The sequence below is a fragment of the Cynocephalus volans genome, chromosome 10, assembly GCF_027409185.1.
Source record: "Cynocephalus volans isolate mCynVol1 chromosome 10, mCynVol1.pri, whole genome shotgun sequence".
In the NCBI taxonomy this organism is placed as follows: Eukaryota; Metazoa; Chordata; class Mammalia; order Dermoptera; family Cynocephalidae; genus Cynocephalus; species Cynocephalus volans.
Window position 1 is genome coordinate 16,560,569 of NC_084469.1, and position 24,834 is coordinate 16,585,402.

At 34.4% G+C, this 24,834-nt stretch overlaps 1 protein-coding gene and 1 non-coding gene across 2 annotated transcripts in view; one reads left to right on the forward strand and one right to left on the reverse strand.

Moving 5' to 3' along the window:
* GDPD1 (glycerophosphodiester phosphodiesterase domain containing 1) overlaps positions 1–24,079 on the forward strand; it is a 43,528-nt gene extending 19,449 nt beyond the window's left edge. Inside the window, exons 3-10 of the mRNA XM_063109772.1 lie at positions 7,203–7,338; positions 9,298–9,343; positions 14,574–14,692; positions 15,188–15,277; positions 19,449–19,582; positions 21,826–21,885; positions 23,384–23,435; positions 23,957–24,079. Coding sequence (XP_062965842.1) covers positions 7,203–7,338; positions 9,298–9,343; positions 14,574–14,692; positions 15,188–15,277; positions 19,449–19,582; positions 21,826–21,885; positions 23,384–23,435; positions 23,957–24,079 — 760 coding nt within the window. The remainder of the gene's footprint in view (positions 1–7,202; positions 7,339–9,297; positions 9,344–14,573; positions 14,693–15,187; positions 15,278–19,448; positions 19,583–21,825; positions 21,886–23,383; positions 23,436–23,956) is intronic.
* Positions 8,766–8,827, reverse strand: LOC134389818 (U7 small nuclear RNA). Its single transcript, XR_010024784.1, has one exon. It is a non-coding gene; the product is annotated as a U7 small nuclear RNA (small nuclear RNA).
* Positions 24,080–24,834: the final 755 nt, after the last annotated feature.

Here is a 24,834-nt window from a genome sequence, read left to right on the forward strand (position 1 = left end):
CCTACCCCCACCCCCGCCCTTTCTTTGCCTGTCTCTGGTAACCACTGTTGTACTCTGTCTCTATAATACCAACCTTTTTTTTTTTTTTTTTTTTTTTTAAGATTACACATATGAGTGAGATTATGTGGTATTTGTCTTTCTGTACCTGGTTTACTTCATTTAACATAATGACCTCCCAAGTCCATCCATGTTGCTGCAAATGACAGGATTTCATTCTTTTTTACGGCTGAATAGTATATTCTATTGTATATGTAAAACTTGTACATCTATTGTATATATATTGTATATATAAATGGATTTCTTAATCCATTTATGCATTGTTAGACACTTGGGTTGATTCTATATCTTGACTATTGTAAATGGTGCTGCAATAAACCCCAGAGTGCAGATATCTCTTTGACATACTGACTTCATTTCCATTGGGTATACGCAGTAGTCCTATTTCTGGATCATATGCTAGTTCTATTTTTAATTTTTGTGGAACCTCTATACTGTTTTCCGTAATGGCTGTATTAGTTTATACTCCCACCAACAGTTTGCAAGTGTTCCCTTTTCTCCACATCCTTGCCAAAACTTGTTTTCTTTTGTTTTTGATAATTGTTATTCTAACTGGAGTGAGGTGTGATCTCATTGTTTATTTGATTTGCATTTCCCTGATGATTAGTGATGTTGAGCATCTTTTCATATGCCTGTTGGCCATTTGTATGTCTTCTTGAGAAATGACTGTTAAGATCCTTTGCCCATTTCTCAATTGGATTATTTGATTTTTTGCTGTTGAGTTGTTTAATTTCCTTATATATTCTTCATATTAACCCCTTGTCAGATGTATAGTTTGCAAATATTTTTTCCCATTCTGTTTGGTATCCTCCTACAGCACAGAGTCACTGCCTGACCAGCTGTCAGGCCAGGCATAGGCACACAGCTGTGAGGTTCTCTCTCCCAGGGGGTGGTCCACTGCTTGACCAGCTTTTGGGCTGGAAACAGGTGTGCCTGGGTGTGTGGGGGGGGGGCAAGTGGCTCTGCAAAGGCCTTTCAGAGGAGTGGGTGCCACTGTCTGTCCAAGATCTGGCATGTGCAGGCTCAGCAGGGCTAGTTGGCTCTGTGGAGGAGCGAAGCCACTGCCTGATCCACTGTCAATCAGGGAGCAGGCATGCACAGGTGCAGCAGGGCCCGGCAGCTCTGTGGAGGGTCACTGGATGAGCTGTTAAGCCCAGAGCAGGCAAAAGGGTACAGCAGGGCCCAGCAGCTGTGTATAAGGCTGCCAGATAGAAGCGGAGCTGATTCCCAATCCACTTTCCAGCAGAGAGCAGGCATGCACCAATGCAGCAGGGCCTGAAAGCTCTGTGGAGGGCCACTGGATCAACTGTTGAGCCTAGAGCAAGTCTGCAAGGGTGCAGCCAGGCCTGACAGCTGTGTAGAGGCCTGTCATGGGGAAGCAAAGCTACTGCCCAATCACTGTTGGTCAGGGAGCAGGTGTAAAATAGTGCAGCAGGGCCCAGCAGCTCTGTGGAGGGCGAATTGTGGGGAGATGGAGTTACCGCCAGACTGGCTATCGGCTTGGCATGGGCACCTGTGGCCTCAGCAGGGAGCAGGTTGTGCAGGGTGGGTGTACATGAATGTGATAGGCTGCTGCTTATTGGTGGCTTCCCAGCTGAGCAGGTCTACTGTTCTCCTGGGAGTAAGGGGTGCCACATGGGTTCAGACGCCAGGGTCTTGGTTTTTCTGTCTGGCCTAGGGTCCAGGCAGCTGCCAGCGCTTGTATGAATGTGGTAGAATGAAGGTGGGGCCTTAGAATAGAGGGAGTCAGTTTCCACAGGGCCCCTAGGGAAGGAGGCAGTTTAGCAGCAGGTTTGGTTTCAAGATGGCACTGTGCCATTGTGGCTTAGGTTGGGAGACTGAGGGTTCTCTACCTGGGCTTCTACTATGAGGCCATGCAGCTGGACAAACTTCCTGCTACTCTCCAAACTGGTTTTGGGGCCTGAGAGGACTGAGGGACTCCCTTGTGGCAGGGATTGCTGACATTTGTGGAGGCAGTGGAAACAGCTGGGATTTTTCCAGCATGCCTTTCCACCTGACTCAGAGCTGGTCACTGCAGGGAGATGGTGGGGCAGAGGCAGGATGCCTTGCTCTGTTCTCTGTGGTGCTTTTCTGGTCTTCCATGCCCCACAAGGATTTTGTCATTCCCCTGGTGCTCTGCAACGTATTTCTTCAGTCATTCCAGTAAAAATATAGTTTATTTGTTGTTTTGATCTCTTTTGGGGGGGTGGGGGGGGTGGAGATGAGCACCAAACAACTCTCGTTGTCTATCTTGTTCTGCCCTCTTTCAATATTTTTATATTATGGGTTTAAAGTATAAAATAGAAGATACATTCACCCCATGTAGGACACAGGCAAAGTAAGAATCATGAGAGCTTGTGTATTTTCGATTAAATTCCTGCTGTAATTCATTACATTGATATTGAATAAATTGATTTATAGATTGTCCTTTTTAAAAAAAGACATATTCTTAATGTAAGTATATTTTTCCATTATAAATGTTTCTATTCTAAAAACTCAAATAATCAAATTATCTATCTGAAGTAAAACACTGGTCTGCCCAATTCTCTAATCCCATTCCTGGTGTTATATATAATATGGAGTCACTGTAATGAGATTTGCCCTGTATCTTTCTAGTCTTTTAAAAATTTATGTATAAACTTTATTTTACATCAATGGTATCATGTTATACCTACTTTTTTTTTCAAATATACCCCTGCAATGCCATTCCATGTGAATAATTTATCCTTTAAAATAACTTTATATTACTTACTATGGATATGAATCATGATTGATAAACATTTAGTTGCTACCTGGGTGATAATTAATTAAAATTTAAAATGTTAATAGATGTCAGTAACTAAAACATGGCTTCAATACACTCATTTAGAAATGTGTTGAATACCTACAATGCACTCAACATCATGAACATTAGAAAATATGGAACAGACATGGGCTCTTCCTGTCTAGGCATTTAATATCTAGTTGTGGAGACAATTTGACTACATGGGAATATATTATATAAGCTGTAATTTATCTACTTTTATATTTCTTTCACCCTAGCTCTTACTCTTTCCATTCTGGCATTTTAAAAAGAAAAAAATGTTTTTAAAACTTTCTCCCTACTTTTTCTTCAATCTTGAAATATTATCTGTGGTAACTGATAACGTAATGTTCTATGTAGGCATTTTACATATACAGAGAGCTATCTCTCTTCATTTACTTATTTGATATTTAACAAATATTTATGGAGTACCTGCTGTGCAAGGCCCCATGCTTACGCACTAGAAATACAAGTCAACAAGGCAAGAGTCCACAAACCCTTCCCTCAAAGAGCTCATGTATAATTGAGCAACTTGTGGGGAATTCAAGACAGAGTGGCAAATACTATGACAAACTAAACACAGTGTGCTACAGGAAGACCTGGCAATTTGGATATATGTAAATGGGTGACCTAATCCAGTCTAGGGGGACAAGGGAAGATATTCTGAAGTGTGGTAGTTTCTAAGATTAGACTTGAAGGATAAATAAAAGCTAGCAGATAAGAAGAAAAACTTTTTAAAACTTGTTATTGTGTGTATAATGTACATTAAGTAAAGTGCACAAATCTTAGGTATAGCCCAATGAATTTTAACATATGTCTACATGTTTGAAACCACCACTCAGATAAACATATAGAATATTTTTAGCACCCCTGAAGGTCACCTTTTCCAGTCCATACTCAGCCCTTGCCCCCTGATAACCATTGTCCTAATTTCTATTACGTTGGATTGATTTTGCTCATTCCTGATAACGTAAATGTAATCATACAGTATTTACACTTTTATCTCTGGCTTTTCTGTCTGTTATATCTCTAAGATTCATTCATGATGTTTTGTGAAATAATCTTGTACATGTTTTTTGATAGCCAAATAAATGCACTCTCTCTTGGATATACACTTAAGCAGGAGTGGAATTCCTCAGTGATAGCATGGGTGTATATTTATACCTTCCAGATGATTGTACCTGTTTACACTCCCACCAGCAATGTATGAGAGTTCCAGTCGCTCCACTGTTTTGCTGACACTGGTATTTTCAGTCCTTTTCATTTTGGCCGTTCTGGCTGTAATGTAGTAATGTATCTCATTGTAGTTTTAATTTACATTTCCCTAATGAGTTTCGATGTTGAGCATCTATTCATATACTTGTTTGCCATTTAAAAATCCTCATTTGTGAAGTGCCTGTTCAAGTTTTTTCTGTTATTTTATTGTGTATGGTTTTTTTGAGAAAGAATTTCAAGCAAAGGGAGTAGGAAGAAAGTATGGGGCTGCCTGTATAGTGCAAGGTGGAGAGCTAATATTATTATCACTGTTTTGCAGATAAAGAAACTGAGGCATAAAAAAGCTAAATAGCTCACCTAAGTGGCAGAGTCAGAATTTGAACCCAGGCTCCAGTGTCTGCTCTTAACCGCTGCAGTACGCTTTTTCTAAAAGTCAAAGAATCTTAGAGGTGAAAGGAGCCTTAGAGATTATCTGATCTAATCCTTTATTATCATTTTCTTAATTTAAAAGATTTAGTTTTATCATGGTAAAATATACGTAACATAAAATTGACCATTTTAACCATTTTTAAGTGTGCATTAAGTACATTCACATTGTTATGCAACTATAACCATTATCCATCTCCAGAACTTCATCATCTCATACTGAAACACTATACCCATTAAATAAATACTCCCCGATCTCCTTTTCCCCCAGCTCCTGATAACCATCATTCTACTTTCTATCTCTATGAATTTGACTATCCTAGGTACTTCATATTGGTACCATCATATAATATTTGTCCCTTTGTATTTGGTTTGTTTCATTTAGCATAATGTCTTAAAGGTTCACCCATGTCATAGCGTGTATCAGAATTTCATTCCTTTAAGGCTGAATAATATTTCATTATATGTCTATTCTATATTTTGTTTATTCGTTAATCAGATAATGGATATTTGAGTTGTTTCTACTCTTTGGTTATTCTGAATAATGCTGCCATGCATATAGCTGTACAAATATCTCAAGTCCCTGCTTTCAGTTCTTTTGTGCATATACCCTGTGCTGGGTCATATGGTAATTCTATGTTTAATTTTTTGAGGAATCACCATACTCTTTTCCATAGCAGTTGCACCATTTTACATCCCACCAACAATGCATAGGGCTTCAATTTCTCCACATCTTTGTCAACACTTGTTATTTTCTGTTTTTGTTTTGTTTTGTTTTTTAATAATAGTCATCCTAATGGGTGTGAAGTGGTATCTCCTTGTGGTTTTGATTGCATTTTCCTAATGATGAGTGATGTTGCTCATCTTTTCATGTGCTGATTGGCCCTTTGTATGTTTTGTTTAGAGACATGTCTACTCAGGTTCTTTGCACATTTTGGATGTTTTTGGGTCTTAGGAGTTCTTTCTATATCGTAGATATAAATTCTTTATCAGATAGATATATGATTACAAATATTTTCTCTCATTTCATGGGTTACCTTTTTACTCTGATGGTAATGTCCTTTGATACACAAGTTTTTTAGTTTGATGAAGTCCAGTTTGTCTGTTTTTTCCTTTGTTGCCTGTGCTTTAGGTATCATATCCAAGAAAACGTTCCCAAATCCAGTATCATGAATATTTTCTCATGTTTTCTTCTAAGAGTTTTATAGTTTTAATTCTTACATTTAAGTCTTTGATCTATTTTGAGTTTATTTTTGTATGTGGTGTTCAGGATCCAACTTCATTCTTTTATATGTGGATAGCCAGCTTTCCCAGCATCATTTTTTAAAAACAGTCCTTTTTCCGTTGAATGTTCTTGACACCGTAGTCAAAAATCATCTGACCAAGTTTACTTCTGAAATCTCTGTTCTGTTTCATTTATCTGTATGTCTGTCTTTATGCAAGTACCACACTGTTTTGATAGTGAGTTTTGATATCAGGAAGTGTGAGTCCTTGATCTTTGTTTTACTTTTTTAAGATTGTTTTGACTATTAGGGGTCCCTTGAGATTTCATATGAATTTTAAGGTGGATTTTTCTGTTTCTGCAAAAAGCATTATTGGGATTTTGCTAGGAATTGCATTGAATCTGTAGATTGCTTTGGTTACTGTTGACATCTTAACTACATTTATATATATCTTCTTTAATTTCATTTTTCTGTTTGTTTTTTTGGGGGGTGGCTGGCTGGTACAGGATCTGAACCCTTGACCTTGGTGTTACAACACTGCTCTGACCAGCTGAGCTAACTGGCCAGCCCTTGTCTTTAATTTCTTTTGGCAGTGTTTTATAGTTTTCATTGTACTAGTTTTCAATTCACCTCCTTGGTTAATTCCTAAGTATTTTATCCTTTTTGATGCTATTATAATTGTTAATTTCCTTTACAGATTATTCATTGTTAGTGTACAGAAATACAACTGACTTTTGTGAGTTGATTTTGTATCTGGCAACTTTGCTGAATTCATTTATTAGTTCTAACAGGGTTTTTTGGGGTGGAATCTTTGGGATTTTCTGTATATAAGATCCTGTCATGGGGCTGGCCCATGGCTCACTCGGGAGAGTGTGGTGCTGACAACACCAAAGCCACGAGTTCGGATCTCATATAGGGATGGCCGGCTGCTCACTTGGGAGAGCCTGGTGCTGACAACACCAAGCCAAGGGTTAAGATCCCCTTACCGGTCATCTTTATTAAAAAAAAAAAAAAAAAAGAGATCCTGTCATCTATGAACAGAGATAATTTTACTTCTTCCTTTCCATTTTGCATGCTTTTTTCCCCCTTGCCTAATTGCTAGAAATTCAACACTATGTTTAATCAGAATCATAAAAGCAGGCATCCTTGTCTTATTCCTTAATCCTTTCATTGTATAAATGTGGAAATGTAGGACCTGAGAGGGGAATTTACTTGCCCAAAGTTATACAAGTTCATAGTGAAGCAGGAATTGATACCCAAACCTCTTAACTCTGGTCTAGTATTCTTTCCGTTATATTGGGTTGCCAGAATTCAGGATAACTGGTTATGGAAAGTCATAATAGATGATGGTATTGAAGAGATATTTTAGTATTATGGGATTTTTTTGGATTTGTAACTCTTGTTACATCTGATGCATGTAACCTAAATGTTTGCTTAAGTTTTAGAAGTCATTCTTCTCTTTATTTTTATTTCTTCAGTGCAGTTTCTGTTGGAACTGATATGCTAGAATTGGACTGCCATATCACAAAAGATGAACAAGTTGTAGTGTCACATGATGAGAATCTAAAGGAATCAACTGGAGTCAATGTAAACATCTCTGATCTCAAGTACTGTGTAAGTAAAAATACACGATAAACTAATATCTGATAGACATTAGGGTCTGTAAGATTTTTAAAAACAGCGAGCACCAGATATTGCTTTAATAAATAATAAAAAAAATAGTGATTAAGTAATGAATGTCAATGGAAATTTTAAAAAACTATTCTGACTTCCAGTGAAGATTTGTACTGTATACAAATACATCTATGGACACTTATTTTTATAAATGTTTTAATAAAATTACCAAAGTTCTCAGATATAAAACTATGGGAGCTCAACTTGTTTGAAGTATTCTGTAATTTATTTGATTCAGATTAAAAATATGAATTAGTTTCAGTCTTCAACTATGAAAAGCATCGTTTAAAAATCTGATCATTGTAATTTACATGCTCATTATACTAAATAATGACAAATGGAAGGAAAAATAATGTCTAATTTTATAGGCATTATTTAAAGAAAATTTATATTAACAAGATACTATCTGTATGTATACTCTGTAGGTTTTTTACAGAGTTGTGTTCTCACTGTGTATATTGTGTTTTAAACACTTTAACATTACAGCCTGATAAACATTTTTCTATTTTTTTTAAAAAATAGACTTCATAAAAAAAAAAAAAAGAAAAACACACACACACACAAAAAAATAGACTTCATTTTTTAGAGAAGTTTTAGGTTCACAGCAAAATTGAGTGGGAAATACAGAGTTCCCACATACCAGCTAACCCTACATATGCACAGCCCTCCCCACTATCAACATCTGCATCAAAGTGGCACATGTGTTACAATTGATGAACATACATTGACATATATCACTCATAGTCCATAGTTTATATTAGGGTTCACTCTTGGTGTTCTACATTCTATGGGTTTGGACAAATTAATAATGACATATATCCACTATTATGCTATCACACAAAATAGTTTCACTGCCCTAAAAATCCTCTGTGCTCTGCCTATTGATCCCGGCTTTCCCCCATCTCCTGGCAAACAGTGATCTTCTTACTGTCTCCAGAGTTTTGCCTTTTCAAGAATGTCATATAGTTAGAATCATATAGTAGCTAACCTTTCAGACTCCATCCTTATTTTTCAGAAACATTTCAAATGACTGCAGTTGTTCCGTTGAGTGGAAGTTATTTTAATCATGCCTCTGTTGTTGGACATTGGATTAGTTCTGAGTTTTCACCATTATAGATAACACTGCACCAAACGTTTTACAGGTTAAAGATAAAGCTTTCTCTATCTTTACATGCATATACAAAGTTATTTATAAAGATATGAGATATTTTTATAAAGACATATATATGTATTTACATATATATAAAGATATTTATATAAAGTTTTCTCTATATTTAAAATTATTATCAGGTAAAAGAATAGGACTATTGTCTTAATATACATTGCAGATTGCTGTTGCTTGCTTACTTTTTTGTTTGTTTAATGAGTGGAGTTTTCTTGTAAAGACTGGAAAACCTGCTAGACAAATTCAAAAAGAGCTGTAATGCTTGCTTTTAAAAAGTGTTTTAAAGAGTTCTAATATCTGATATTAAGAGAGTTCCTATTTTTCTGTACCCTTACCATTATTGGGCATTATAATTACACCAAAATTTTGCTAATTTGCTATATTAAATTTTAATTAGTATTTCTTTGATTATTAATGAATTTAAAGATTTTCCTGTATGATTGTTAGCTATTTTTCTTTGAATTGTCTATTCTTGACGTTTTTTTACTGAAATTTTTGTATATTATTGAGAAAAGGTCTATATTTAAAGTATTACAGATTTCTTGGAGGTGGTGAAAATAAGTAATTATGTGGTTAATTTGCTGTTGGGGATGTTCTACTAAAGGACATCTAAACATATATAGTGTTTTGCCCTTTTATTTTTTGAAGAAACAAATCTTTATGTCTTAATATAAGACACTAAAATACTTTTTATTTTTTGAGAGCTAACTCTTTTTCAATCATATCTTTTAAAGGAGCTTCCACCTTACCTTGGCAAACTAGAAGTCACATTTCAAAGAGGTAATATTTCTCATTTGTGGCTTAAACGTCTATATTAAAGTGTATTCATTTATGCTGAGAGGCACATGTGTGTTCTCTTGTCATAGTAAGTTCTTGATAAAAGTACTGCCCTCTAAGCTTGTTCTCTCAGGCCTACAAATCTGAAACTTTGATGGTCATCTGACCCTGAGATGATCAGGCCCAAAGATTTAACGGATCATTCTATTTAAGTTCACATACAGTTAGTTTATACCTGAATACAGATTACAAGAAACCCTAGGGGTACCTTTCACTTCTAAAGCTTCAAATTCAAGAATATCACCATAACTTGTAGTACTTATGCATCATAAATATAATAAAGAATAAATGAAAAGAACTGGAAAAGACTCCTTTCAGATCCTTTTTGGTTCTAACATTGATTCTGTCATTTAGCAGCTCCATATTTTAAATGATTAAAGAGACTTCTATCACTCAAATAAACCATTTCCTAGTCATCTTCACTTATCACTTTTCTTTCTTTTAAGGGAACATTTCTCACAAGGAAACATGTCCTTTGCCCTAATTCATTAGTTATTGCTTGTTAGAATGGAAAATATACCACCCTGAGATACAGGTGCTGAGCTTCCCACTATCACAAGTCAGCCTTACATTTTGAATGATTCAAATGTATAACTCAATAAAACTACAAGATGCTGTATGACCTGGTTTGGCTTGCATATAGTTGGAATCCTTGGTTAAATGTCAAGGATCTATTGATATTAATTTTCAAAAAAAAGTGGAAATTGCTCAATGAACTAGATTTAAAATTGGCTAGGGGGCTTGCCGATTAGTTCACTCGGTAGAGCGTGGTGCTGACAATACCAAGGTCAAGGGTTTGGATCCCTGTACTGGCCGGCCACCAAAAAAATTTTTTTAATAAAGTAAGTAAATAAATAAAATAAAATTGACTAGGTTAATTTCCCCTTGATAGGGAAATTTTGGAAAGCCAAATAAAAATCTGAAAATTTAAAAATTAGCTATCTCTAAGAAACATTTAAATCTGATGCATGTTTCATTTTGCCTTCCAGGTAAGTATCATTAAGCTATATTGATTTGAGGAAATAATTTTTTATTTTTGTAATTTATAGGATTATATTTGCCAAGCTATTGTAATATTTGTGTCCATTTTGGACTCGTAAAGGTTAAGAAAATTTCAGAAGTGAAGTTTTTCTTATTTTTCCCTGTGTAGAGCAAAGCTAAAGCCCTGAAGAGATTAAAAGATTCTTTGAGCACTGGCTGAGTGCAGTGCGGCCGGTCATAAATAGACAAAAAAAAAAAAAAAAGATTGAGAAAAAAGGTTCTAATTTTTTTCTGGTTTTATATCTCCCTCATAAAGTCATAAAACTTTTGAATGTGAAGAGACCTTTGAGACCAGGTAATCAATCCTGTGTTCTTATAGATAAAGAAACTGAGGTCTAAAGATGCAAACTAACTTGGTCAAGTACGTATAAGTAAATGACAAGCTAGGACTTGAAACTAGGTCTCCTTGCCAGGCCAGTTTCAGCTACACTATACTGCCTTTCCATTGAACAGTCTCCTCAAGTGCTGTGTTAATAACAATCTTATACTCTTAAGTTTTAGACAACTGTAAAGAATAACAAACTTTTATTCATATTGCATTCAACTCATATCATAATTGACTTTAGATGTGATTCAAATGTGAAGTTGACTGTATTTGAAACAGACTAATATATAGTACTGTAAAAACTTGACTCAGATTAATCAGAATGTTGTTCAGTTTTTTCTATCCTATTCCCCTGATCAGAACTCTTGCTTACTATTCTTTAAATACTGGAGAGGGAAACTATCAGAGGAATACAAATTACAGGGCTCTTGCTCTCTTTGTGGTTCTTAGCTTTACTGTAGAAGTGATGAAGTGTTTTCTTTTAAAGGGTTCTTTGATGTACCACAGGCTACATTAAAAAGTAAATACATGGGTCTGGCCGGTTAGCTCACTTGGGAGAGCATAATGCTGATAATGCCAAGGTCAAGGGTACAGGTCAGCTGCCAAAAAAACAAAGAAGTAAATATAAGGAAGAAACATGAAAAAGCATTAACCAAAGAGTTTATTATTATCTTATTTGCTTATTTATTATCTGCTTATTTGAAAGTAGCCTTTTGTTTCATGGAAAATACATAATTAGGATAATCTAGAATTGACTATAATTATGTTTTAAAGTTCTAGCATGCTGTAGGGGCCACTATTCCATCATCCAGTGCATCCCATGGCATACTCCTTGCCTATATTTCCTGTTTCCTGTTATTTTCCTCTTTCCTTTTTGTAGTCTCTCATTTCCTAGCTGGTTATCCTCTGCCCAGAACAATACTGGGACAAACTTCTCTTTTTTCCAACTTTTTTTCTACATTCTGTGCTGGTTGAGGCATCTAAATTATATCTTATAGCACACTTATTTTTTCTTAGCACAAATTTTAATTTCCTTGTTTCCTCACTATTAGTACAATATTATTCTTATTATATGTATCAATTTGCTGTTCCAAAGTTAAATTTATCTGTTTGACCTTTTTCTAAGTTGATCTTTACGTGTATCTTACTTTGCTGTGAATAGTTATTGGCAATTCTTTTGGCTGCTAAATTAATTTTTTCACATTTAGAAGCTAATTAAATTTTTAATTAACTATAAGAGCACTGTCCAAATAGAAGTTTCTGCAGTGATGGAAATGTTCTATATTTCACTGTCCAATTTGATAGCCAATAGCCACATGTGGCTGTTGAGTACTTGAAATGTGGCTAGTGCAACTGAGACTGAATTATTGATTTTATTTAATTTTAATTATTTTTAATTTAAATAGCCCTATGTGGCTAGTGGCTACCATATTAAACAGTGCAAAACTACAGTATCATGGTCATACTTTTTAGATTATAAGTAACAGAAATCAGTTTAAACTAGCATAAGGCAAAAAAAAAAAAAGATTAACTGGACAATGATGGTGGATCTCACATCAAACTATTGGATATAGAGGCACAAAACCACTCTTTCTTCCCTTGGTTCTGCTCCTCTATGTATCTTGGGTTTTATTCTCTTCTACCTTAGATGGATTTTGCCCATGTGGCAAAGGACTTGATCACTGACAGCTATAAATTCATATCCTGCCTGCACTGTGTGACTCCAGAGAAAAAAAGGCCGTCTTCCCTATGAGCTTCCGGAGAAAAGTCCCAGAGAAAGACATTCATTGGCCCAGGTTGGGTCATGTGTTCATCTTGAAGCAAAGAAATTGATTTTTATAATTGTCCAGACCTAGGTCCTATGCCTGTCCCTGAGGATGAATGGGAAGTGGGTACTGTGACTGACAGTCTAACCAGAGTAGTGTGGAGTGAGGGAGATACAGTTTTCCAAGGGAAGGAAGAATTCTGGGTAGATGAAAACAATAGCTATATGCTATAAACATATTTTTTTATAGTTTAATTATATAGTCTATGATAACTTTAAGCTCTTTAGTTATAAGTGCTAGACATGCAGCTCAAGGTAGTTTAATCAAAAAATCAAAAAACAAAAAATGAATTTATTGGTTTTCATAACTAAAAAGTCCAGGAGTTATATATGCCTTCAGACCTGATTGAGTCAAGTTGCTCAAGCAATTATTGGAATCTCTCTACCTCTACCATTTCTTGGTTCTACTTTCACCTGTGTTAGCTTTGTTCTCAGAGACACCTTTTCCATGTAGAGATGGACCCCCTGGCAGCATGTATATGATGCATTCAGCTGAGGATTTTAGGAGACTTCCAGTGTCCATCTTCTCATATTTAAATGGTCTCAAACTGGTCATGTGCTTACTCTGACCAGGAAGATGGAGCCAAATGAATGGCAGTCTCATCAGAGTGACCCAGAGCTCCAACAGAATTACAAGGAGTACAGTAACAGATTTTTCCTTTTTTTTTTTATTCACATGCTTCTTTTCACATGAACCCTTCTTAGAAATAATTTAATTTTCTGACATGAATTTACTTTTTTGATACGTATCTTTGTTTTGACTTGCCATACAATAAGGATGGGATAAAGGATTTTTTCACCATTTAGATATTCATAGATTAGTGGTATTGAAGTTTCAGGTGGAAGGAGAAATTTTCTTTCTTTTTTTTTTTTTAAAAAAAAGATGCTGGTAAGGGGATCTTAACCCTTGGCTTGGTGTTGTCAGCACCACGTTCAGCTAGTGAGTGAACCGGCCATCCCTATATAGGATCCGAACCCATAGCCTTGGTGTTATCAGCACCGCGCTCTCCCAAGTGAGCCACAGGCCGGCCCTAGGAGAAATTTTCATAGTAGTTATATAGTATGTATAGCATGAAGGTACTTCAAGAAGTTTGTGGAAAAATAGAATGAAAAGATAATGCAAATCTTTCCATGAACTTTTTGAATTACCTTTGTATATTATAAATGATAAGAGGCAAAAGAGTCTAGGGAAAAAGTAAAACCAAAAAAACCCCCCCAAAACACAGTCAGGAAATGTAAAGAGTGATTAAAATTCCCTTTTAATGTTTTCATTACTCTTAGTTTTCTTTGAGTAACTTTATTGATATAATTTTTCAGCACATTACTGAATTAGTATATACGTCCCTTGCCTGAACATTATTCTCAATCTCTGAAAAATACAATCATGATGTCATAGCACAACTTTAGAAACAAGCTCAATATCTTGTAGTAGGGGAATGGTTACATTAAAATAATCAAATTATTGTATAGGTACTCAATGGAGTATTTTGAAGCCTTTTAAAATCATGGTAGAATGAGATTGGTGAATTGTATTGATGTCAATATCATGGTTATGATATTGTATTATAGTTTTTGCAAAAGGTTACCATCAGGAAATCTGGATAAAGAGTCCATAGATCTCTGTATTATTTCTTACAGCTACATGTGAATCTACCATTATCTCAAAATAAAAAGTTTAATTAATAAAAATTAAATCATAATTATCAACAGTGTATTTATATAAAAAGATAAAATTAAAATACGAGTTGCCACACAATGTTATAACTACTGTATATTAAGTTACACACAGAAAAAAAAGAGTAGAGAAAGCATACCAAATGGTCATAACGGTTATGTCTAATTTGTTGGATTTTGTTTTTTCTTCTTTATACTTTCCCTCATTTTGTAAATGTCCTATAATGAATACATACTATAATTTTTCTAATCATTACAAAAGTAAAAATTATCTTTGAAAAATGCATTTAAAAACCTTGCTTTTTCAGCGTGCCAAAGTGAAGGAAAAGATAAGCGAATTCCATTACTGAAGGAAGTTTTTGAGGCCTTTCCTAACATTCCCATTAACGTCGATATCAAAGTCAACAACAATATGCTGATTAAGAAGGTACTCAAGGCATTGCCTCCTCTGGGTGTGTTGCATTCGATTTCGCAAACTAAATAATGTTAGAGTAGGTGACTGCATGTATTGATAGCATTCAAGGACATGTGATAATCCGGGGATCAGCACCATTTTAAATAATGTCCTGGTAGAAGAGCCTGTTTTCAGAGTAAGTTAGCATGTCTCTGTCATGGATAAAAGTAAGCTCTTATGAATCAATCATTCTAATATTTGTATAATTATGTTGTAGTTTAACTTGTTTCGTTTGTGGTTAGTTTATGTCAAATTACTAAATAGTTGTATTCTATTAAACAAGTACTATAATGGTAAAATGTAAATAATTTTTGTATTTTATAAAATAATCTGAATTTGTATATCAGTTTTCCAAAATTTTATACTATCCATTGGCCGATAGTCAATTGTAATCCATGTTTAAAGTGAAATGATATAAGTGGATTTAAAAATAGGCATGTGCATAAAATTTTGAATTTTCACCTGTAGGTTTCAGAGTTGGTGAAGCAGTATAAACGAGAACACATAACAGTGTGGGGTAATGCCAGTTATGAAATTGTAGAAAAGTGCTACAAAGAGGTAAGCTTTAAAAATGATACAGAATAATCTATCTTTGATGTTGTGTATCCATAAATGATAAGTTATTATAGTAATAATGTTTTTAAATTATCTTACTTTATAGCCTTCATACAAAGACAGATGGTACTGAGTAGAAGCAACTAGCCAGAAGTTTACTAACAGAGATAATGTATTTGGACCTTGCAATTTAAGTTAATTGTAATCATACTGGTTTGCAGAATTATTATTTCTAAATGCTAATACTGTATTATTTACTAACATTATGTACATCATAAGACCAAATATGACTCTTATCATTTAATGTCTGTTTTTTGTTGGGTAATTGAAATTTTGTGTGTAATTTTTTGTTGTGTGTAATTTTGAGTTAAAGAATTTAATTCTTCAACTCTATAGCTTTAGCTTCTCTTTACCCTATCCACCAAATAGACTTATTTAAATTAAGCCAGGATTATTCTTATTGGGTAGTATATAAAAGCAGGGCCTTTTGCCCACTGCAAATTTTCTTTTCTTTTCTTTTCTTTTTTTTTTTTTTGGTGGCCGGCTGATATGGGGATCCGAATCCTTGACCTTGGTGTTATAACACTGTGCTCTAACCAACTGAGCTATCCAGCCAACCCTGTAAATTTCCTGATTGAAGAAAATGTCTGTGAAAAATTAATGTGATATTTTGAAATGATATGCTAAACCTCCATTTGCAAGTTTAGATATATGGTCAGCTAAAATAATTTAAAATTCAAAATGTTAAAATATCTTAAGCATTGAAGACTTTTTAGAATACAAGTGATAGTGCAGAAGAAATATCATGACACAAGTAGCTATTCTCAAATACAAAGAACTCTTTTGGGAGGGCCTTCCTAGAAAAGAAGGCAGAAATATCCAAGATCAGCACCATTACAATTCAAAGTACAGTTGAAGCCCTTATTAAGGCAAGTAAATTTTATATATGTGCAGCAGGCTCTGTGAGATACCAAGGTAGCTTGTGTATAAAAGTAGAAAACAGATCAATCACTGGGCTGAGTGGCTTCAGATCCCTAAGAACTTAAGAGTAAGACTTTTCCATAACTAATCATTGCTTGATGTATTTTCAGATGTTATTAAAAAGGGAGGTAATGTACTAGAGACTTCATGACCTGCTGATCTTTTTACATCAACAAAAAAATTTTCAAATAAAAAATAGTGATAATACCAAATGCTGGGAAGGATGCAGAGAAACTGGATCTTTCATACATTGCTGGTGGGAATGTATAATAGTACAGCCACTCTCTTAAATAGTTGGCTAGGTTCTTACAAAACTAAACATACACTTATCTTATGAACCAACAATCTCATCTAGGGCATTTATTCCAGAAAAATGAACACTTATGCACACAAAGACCTGTACAACTTTATTTGTAAAAGCAAAGTCCTAGAAACCATCCAAATGTCCTTCAACAGGTAAATGGCTGAACAAACTACTGTGCATGCATATAGTGGAATACTATTGAGCAATAAAAGGGAACGAACTGTTCATATATGCAGCAACCTAAATGGTCCTTGAGGACATTATGCTTAGTGAAAAAAATTAACCTCAAAAGGTCACATACTGTAGGGCTGGCCCGTGGCTCACTTGGGAGAGCGTGGTGCTGACAACACCAAGTCAAGGGTTAAGATCCCCTTAGCAGTCATCTTTAAAAAAAAAAAAAGGTTACATACTGTATGATTCTATTTATGTAACATTCTTAAAACTGAAGACATAGAGAGCAGATTAATGGCTGCCAGGCGGGCCGGCCTGTGGCTCACTCGGGAGAGTGTGGTGCTGATAATGGCTGCCAGGGGACAGAGACTGAGGGTGAGGTAGAGAGTGGTTACAAATACAAAGAGATAGCATAAGGGAGTTCATGTGTGATGATGAAACAGTTCTGTATCTTGTTTGTGGTGGTAGTGATTACAGGAATCTATATATGGGTTAGAATTGCACAGAACTACACACACACACACACACACACACACACACACACACACACACACACACACACACACACACACACACACACACACACACACACACACACACACACACACACACACACACACACACACACACACACACACAGGTTAAAACAAATGGTGAGTACTGAGTAAGGTATAATTAGACTACAGTCAAATTAACTAATGTACTAACAGCAATTCCTGGTTTTGATATTATACTACAGTTATATCAGATGTTACCTTTCGGGGAAGCTGGGAGAAGAGTGCATGGAACTCTACTATTTTTGCAACTTCCTGTTTGTCTAATTGTTTCAAAATAAAAAGCTCACTTTTGGCCCACAATGACAGAATTTCTCCCTCGATTCACATATTTTTCCAGAAGCCTCTTTTTTTTGTCATTTTAGAATTTAAAAACTCTAAAAACCTCTCAGCAGCAATCTTCAAACATCCCAGTAAGAATTTCTTAATAATATTTGTCATTCATATTATCAACATTCTGTGTAATTTAACTAGTGCATATTTTAAAGTATGATTTATAAGAATTTTACATTAGCCCATTTAATTCCTAGATACTTCAAACTAAAAATATGAAAATAAAAGGAAGCGGAGCACACAGTGGTGATGGGAAAACATGTGGCACTAATTCCCACTTAATGACTTTTTATTCATTGACACTTTGTACAGTGGTTCTTAAATGTGACTGTACATTGGAATTACCTGAACAGTTAAAAAAAATACTGATGCTTGGGTCCCATCTGAGATACTCTAATTTAAAAGATATGGGGTACAGCCAGTTGTTAAACATTTGCCAGCATACGCTCTCCCCTTGCCTGCAGCTTTGCATGGCTCTCCAGAAGTACCAGTTATTGTTTTTAGTACTCTGGTTCCAAAGTTGCATAAGTTTTGGCTGACCAGTTAGCTCAGCTGGTTAGAGCGCCCCCTTGTATCACCAAAGTTGCGTAAGCTTTGACAGTCAGCCCCAACCCTATTTTTCCCATAAGCTTTGTTATTCTTAGTGTATGAATTTGCAGAACTCAAGGTTTTTCAGGGACTTGTATATTGTGTTACCCCTGAAACACCTGTGTATAAATAAGCTGAAAACGTTAGAAAGCAGCATGTGAATACAGAGGCAAAATAAATCCTCAAATTTATTCACTCTATTTTTTCTGTCCAGTCAAACTTAATTTTTTGTTTTTTCTTTTTTCGGTTCTTTGTTTTTTCTTTTTTGCCTTCTTTTGGTCAGACTTAATTTTTAAAGAAATAAACAGGTAATTTACAACTAATTATTTAAAATAAATTACTTCTGCATGATTTTTAACAATTTCTTTTTATAGAAAAATTCAATTTTATTGTTTTTAGAAAAACATAGGAGAGGGTGGGAGAGGGAGAATGGAGAGTTGTTTAATGGCATAGAGTTTCAGATTTGCAAGATGAAAAGACTTCTGATGATTGGTTGCATAACATTATGAATATAGGTGACACCACTGAACTGTATACCAAAGAATGGTTAAGGTGGTAAATTTTATGTTATGTGTACTTTACCACAATTCAAAAAAAATGTGTATAGGAAGCTTGCATTTTAAAAGTTTGGGGATCTTGAACACATTTTCCAAAAGAAACTTAAAATGATGGTTAGATTCTTGGAGTAGCTCACGAAATCCTATATGTATTTGATCCATTACATAGCTGAAAGATGACATGTTGGCAATAATATTGATATGTGATAGATATAGATACATAGATATATATAACAAATAATAGATATATATCTATATATAACATATAGATATCTATATAATAGTATATATAAAAAATATATATAGCTATTTTTCCTAACAGGAGTAGGGTTACTGAATATTTCATTTCTTTATCTCTTTATCTTGTTCCATTAGATTCTGGTATGTTTAGTCTCAAGTACTATAACCAACAGACAGAAGTGGTGTTGCAAAAGCAAAGAAAAGGGAATAGAGAAATTTTAGTAACATCAGTTATACTATGGGCATCCAAGGTAGATAGATCCTGACCCATTTGTCAAGGATTAGCCATTTCTAAGTGTTGTGTGTTATCAGTAAATAGATATTGATAATTTTGGGAGTGCTTATAACAGATGTCAAGATAAAGTCTGGTGAATTTTTGAGGGTTGTGAAATAATCCTCTTTATCTGAGCAGTTATAAATTAACATATATTGTTTGTGTCTTTTAGAATTCAGATATTCCTCTACTTTTTAGTCGACAACGTGTTCTGCTCATTCTAGGCCTTTTCTTCACTGGTCTCTTGCCCTTTGTGCCCATTCGAGAAGAGTTTTTTGAAATCCCAATGCCTTCTGTTGTATTCAAGTAAGTGGTTACCCTGTTTTCATCAATTATTAATTATAGGAGAAATATTATAAAGTCTCATTAATTTCATTATCAATGATAAAGAATAGATTTTTGTAACTAATTTTATGTTCTATTTAGCTGGCCTATATAAACAATACTTTTTGATACAATTAACACTCAGTCTCTAAAATGAGTAATAAAGGATTATATGTACTGTACTTAATCGGGACCTATCCCTGGTAACAATGACTTTCTGTACCTGTGTACTCAGAAGTCAGATAAAAAGAATTGAGCTTAATTATAGAAACTTAATAATTCTTTTATATTGACATCAAATAGGAATTGCTTTTCAGCTTCCTTTACTTTTTTCTACTTCATTGACAATTATACCCAGCTGAAATTCTGTTAAACTCCAAATTCACCACTAGTATTCATACATTGAGGAAGAAAAACAACCACCAACACCACTACAACGAAAACCTCTGGGGATAGGAGAAAGAAAAGGGTAGAAGTTACTTTGTATAAGTACTTCTATATTTACATAATTTCTCTATAGGTACAAAGGCTTGTTTTTCACTCACTAATTTACTACAAAGACAAAAATATATAAAATGCTTAGCATTGCCTGGCAGATAATTAACACTCAATACGTGATAGCTTTTATTATTAAATTATCTTTATTTTTACTATTAAAGAAAGATTAGTTTCATCTCAAAATCTTACACACTTAGACTATGATTTCTAGCTGTAGATTCATAATAATAACTGAATCTTGACAAAGGAATTTGGAGTTCCTAGGGAGATTATATAAATATGATTTCACCTGCATCAAAACATTTTTATCCCCAAAACAAAACTTTAAAGAATCAAGCTGAAAATTATATAGCAATTGTTAGAAAATATTGGTAAGAAAAATGATTTAGCTGGTACCCTTGTGCTCAGCTTCTGTTTCATGCATGCCTGTCTTCCAATTTGAGTTTCTTAATGATGATCACGTTTATTTTGTCTATTCCCAATATTAATAAATAAACAGTCTTTGTAGCTGTTTCTCAGGCAAAACAGAAAACACTTTTTTGTCTACAAAGGAACTATTTTCATTTGCTGGATTAAAATGACTCCTAACCACTTATTCCTAAGGTACTTAACTTTCCTCTGGCCTAGAATGGGCTATTGTGCTGTCCAGATTATCTCCATGTGTTCCTTTTAGAAGCAAATATTATTGAAATACAGATATATGAATAAAGTCTGTAAAATTATTCTTTTCTTTAAAAAGTGACTGGATTAAGACACATATAGAATATTACTTGTGTGTGTTTTAATGTTTTTTCAGAAGATAGAGGATATTTTCTAAGACAATATAGTAATTGTTTTTAATGAGGTAATTAGTATATGTGGTGCTAAATCCCTGAGATTCCTAAAATTGCAACCAGGACCTTCTATCTGGTCCAGAGTTAGGGAGAAAAAAAGACTTTATTTAGAGAGCTTTGAGTAAAAACTGACTTCAGAGAGAGAAAAAAAATGAATGAAAGTGTGGGGGCTCTCAGAATTATCTTGAGTATAGATAGGAGTAGTGAGAAAGGAAACAAGAAATGAAGGTCTAAGGAGAGTGAAAATCACTATGTGCTGGTAAACTTAGAAAGAAGCTGAGACATCTTCATAGTAGAGAGGCTAATCAAAAATCTCCTATGAGTACAACCCAAAGTTAATGACACAGGTAGTTGAGATGCTGTAGGCATCAAAGAGATTGGAAGAAGAACTCAGCATAGGCCTAAAAAGTCAGGTATACTCTTTTAGTTAGAAAGATAATTTAAAAAGACAGGGTCCAGATTTTCAAATATTGAAAAGGAAAGAAAAACATGCTTTAAATGGCTCATTTTTACCCCAACTATCTTTTAAACCTTGGTAAAGTTTGCTTGTATGTTTAAATCTACCATATATTAAATTATAGCAGACAAAGCAGAAGAAAAAGAGGTTTCACCAAAAAGGAAAAGAGATGTGAGCCTAGGGCATCAGGGTCTCTGGGAAGGTAACTTTATTTTTTAAACCTTTTCACAGTGGTAGCAGAAAGTTAGCTTGAAACCAGTGGAAACAGAAAAACCAACTGAGCTTTATTTTAATTTATTTTTGTCTTTTTATGAATATTTTTAAAGAACATAACTAAGTATAAGGCACTGTTTTCATTTTTGTACTTTTTGTTTTTTTAATCACAATGATATATTCCTGTGTTTTTAATTTGTAATTCAAACTTTATTTTACTTTAGGCTAAAAGAATCAGAGACCATGTCCAGAAGTCAAAAGTTTTTCATCTGGCTTTGTGATATGTAAGAATTTTAGTTTCTTGATATCCAAGTTATTGCTTTAGTTATGTGAGGGTATTTCAAAAAGTTTGTGGAAAAATAGTATTAAAATATAATATGAATCTTTCCATGAACTTTTTGAAGTACCCCAGTATTTATTAAATACTACAGTTATATTTCAGTGCAAGCTTTTCACATGTAATTGCAACAAGGACTTGTTGAGCACCTACTGTGCTAATGCTTGTGTATGAATCACTTAAAACTAGCTTAATTCCTAGTCACAGAACCTTAGGAGGAATCGAAAGAGAATCTTATCCAACTTCATGAGAAAACTGACCGCCATTCACCCAGTTAAATGATTTACTTGGAGTTATCTAGCTAATTAGTAGCAGAGCTGGAATAAATAACCATGACTTTCTACTTATTTGCTGTTCCCACTAGCCCACAGTCAAAAATATGATGAAAAGTGTGTATAGCAATACAGTATATGTAAAAATGTATTCTGCCTACTGGCACATTTCTCAGAAAAATCTGCACCAAGACTTAACAGGATAAAGGAAGTCCCGCTACAGGGTGGACATCTACTTTAAAGAAAATCCCTTAATTTCTGAGAAATGTTGAGTTTAATTTCAGGTAAATATCACTGAGTAATTGTGCTGTATTTTGCTTTAAAATGGAGCCCTGAATGCTTTAGTATATTAATAGCCCTAGATCACAACATTTTATTATTTAGATCCTCTTTCAGAGAATCTTAGAAAATTAGTCTTATCTTTTCTCTGTTCCATAGGGTTTATCTTTTTTGCTTTAGTCCTGACTTAATTTCTAGTTTTCAAGGATGCATTTTTAATTGGTTTTAAATGCACATGATTTCTAGTTTCTGTTATTTAATCATTCTAATAGACATCATAGAAATGATATGTATAATTTTCTAGTACAGTTAGTTCCTATCTTGCTCAAATGATTTGTATTCTAAAAGTTTACTTGTTAAGTCAGTTATTTGGAACTAAAAAATGTTTTTTTCCTAGATATAGAATAGTGTAATTAATGGACATAAGCTTTCTAAGATAAATGATAAAAGACTAATTCAATATTTAGCTGAACTATGATATTATAGAACTTGGCCCAAATTTGCTGCCTTATTTTAACTTGGAAAGTTAGGAACACATACTTCCAGCTCTTTCTCACTCACATTATGGCTCCAGCAGGGAAAGTGAGGAAGCCTCTTCTCCACTGAGTGCTTCAATAAGAATGGGTCTCCTGAGGATCTAGTGGCAGCAAGAAGAAGAAAGGAGGTTCTGGTTGTCCACTAGCCAGCAGTGAAAGGAGATACAGCAGTTAAGACATAAAGTTATCCACAGCAGCCACTATTACTTGAGGCCATTGCTTGTATTGCTGAAGCATTGGGATTAAATTAAACTAGGAATTAATAAACTCTAAATTGACTAATTTAGGACTAAAGACTAATTCTAGTCCTCAGTTCGGACTAAGAAATACCTAAATCTGTTTGGCTTTTCTTTTCTAGCCTACTAATGAGGAAAGCTTTATTTGACCACCTCACTGCCCGAGGCATTCAAGTAAGTTTCTGGAATGATGCATTTTGGAAACAGCTTGGCTTGTCAGTTTAACACAAGTGTAAAGGGCGGGAACTTTGAACTGACTTGATGAGGACCTTAAGCTCTGCCTTATAGTTAGCAACAAAGTGTTGGCACTTCTGGAGCTAGATTCCTCTTATGTATAGACAAGAATAGCTGAGGTCAGAGGGGGGAGACAGCCCGTATTTAATGAGCAAAGTGGAATTTTTAAAAAGGGTTTAATGATATTTTAAAATGACAGCTTTAAAAGTTTATTTTGTTAAAGTGTGCTGAGACTGTGGTGGGTAAATATTATTATAAAAATTTTCGGGCCGAGCCCGTGGCACACTCGGGAGAGTGCGGCGCTGGGAGCGCAGCGACGCTCCCGCCACAGGTTCAGATCCTATATAGAAATGGCCGGTGCACTCACTGGCTGAGTGCCGGTCACGAAAAAGACAAAAAAAAAAAAAAATTTTTTCTATTTTAACATCTCTTCTCACACTTCCCATGCTTCTAATTTTCAGGTGTATGTTTGGGTATTAAATGAAGAACAAGAATACAAAAGAGCTTTTGATTTGGGAGCAACTGGGGTGATGACAGATTATCCAACAAAGCTTAAGGATTTTTTACATAATTTTTCAACATAGAAAAAGATGTACTCAGAAGCTTTCAGAGAAAATACAAAAAGACCTAAGGAAAAAAAAAATGTCATCATCACTCTAAGCCATTTCCAGAATGGTAAAAGGTTTAATCAGTTAAGTTTTTATTACCTCATTTTTAAGCCTGTATGAGAACGTAGAAACTATATATTGTATATTTATTTTAAATAATCTTGCATAGTCTACATTTGTAAATTGTTTAGAAAGATAACTGGTTATGAGATATAAGTAGAAGATTATTGATCAAGATTTTTGTATATGCACCAAGATCAAGGGTTCAGATCCCTGCACCAGCCACAAAAAAAAAAAAAAAAAAGATTTCTGTATATGATGTCGTATTATACTACCTATATTATAAGTAATTCTGAAATCAAAGGCTATTGAATAAATTTGGCATTAGCTTTAACTGGAACGAGATCAACTAATTAGTAAAAGAAAATTATTGAAAACTATTACAGCTATTCTGCATTATTTCATTATTTCTATGTACATCTTAGTTAAAGGGGAAAAATACAGTGGAAGAAGAGCTTGGAAATCAGTGATGTAGTCATCTGGCAAGTTATACATTGTTAACAGAAGTCAGGCTCAAGGAAAAACTGAAAGTTTATTACTTGATCAGAAATAAAATCTATAGACTGATTATATTTCTCTATTACTATTGTTAATGGGGACATCCTATTTGGAATCTTTTTCAAGTGTGTAACAATGCTACCATGTCTGTTTTTTAAAAACATTAAAAATGG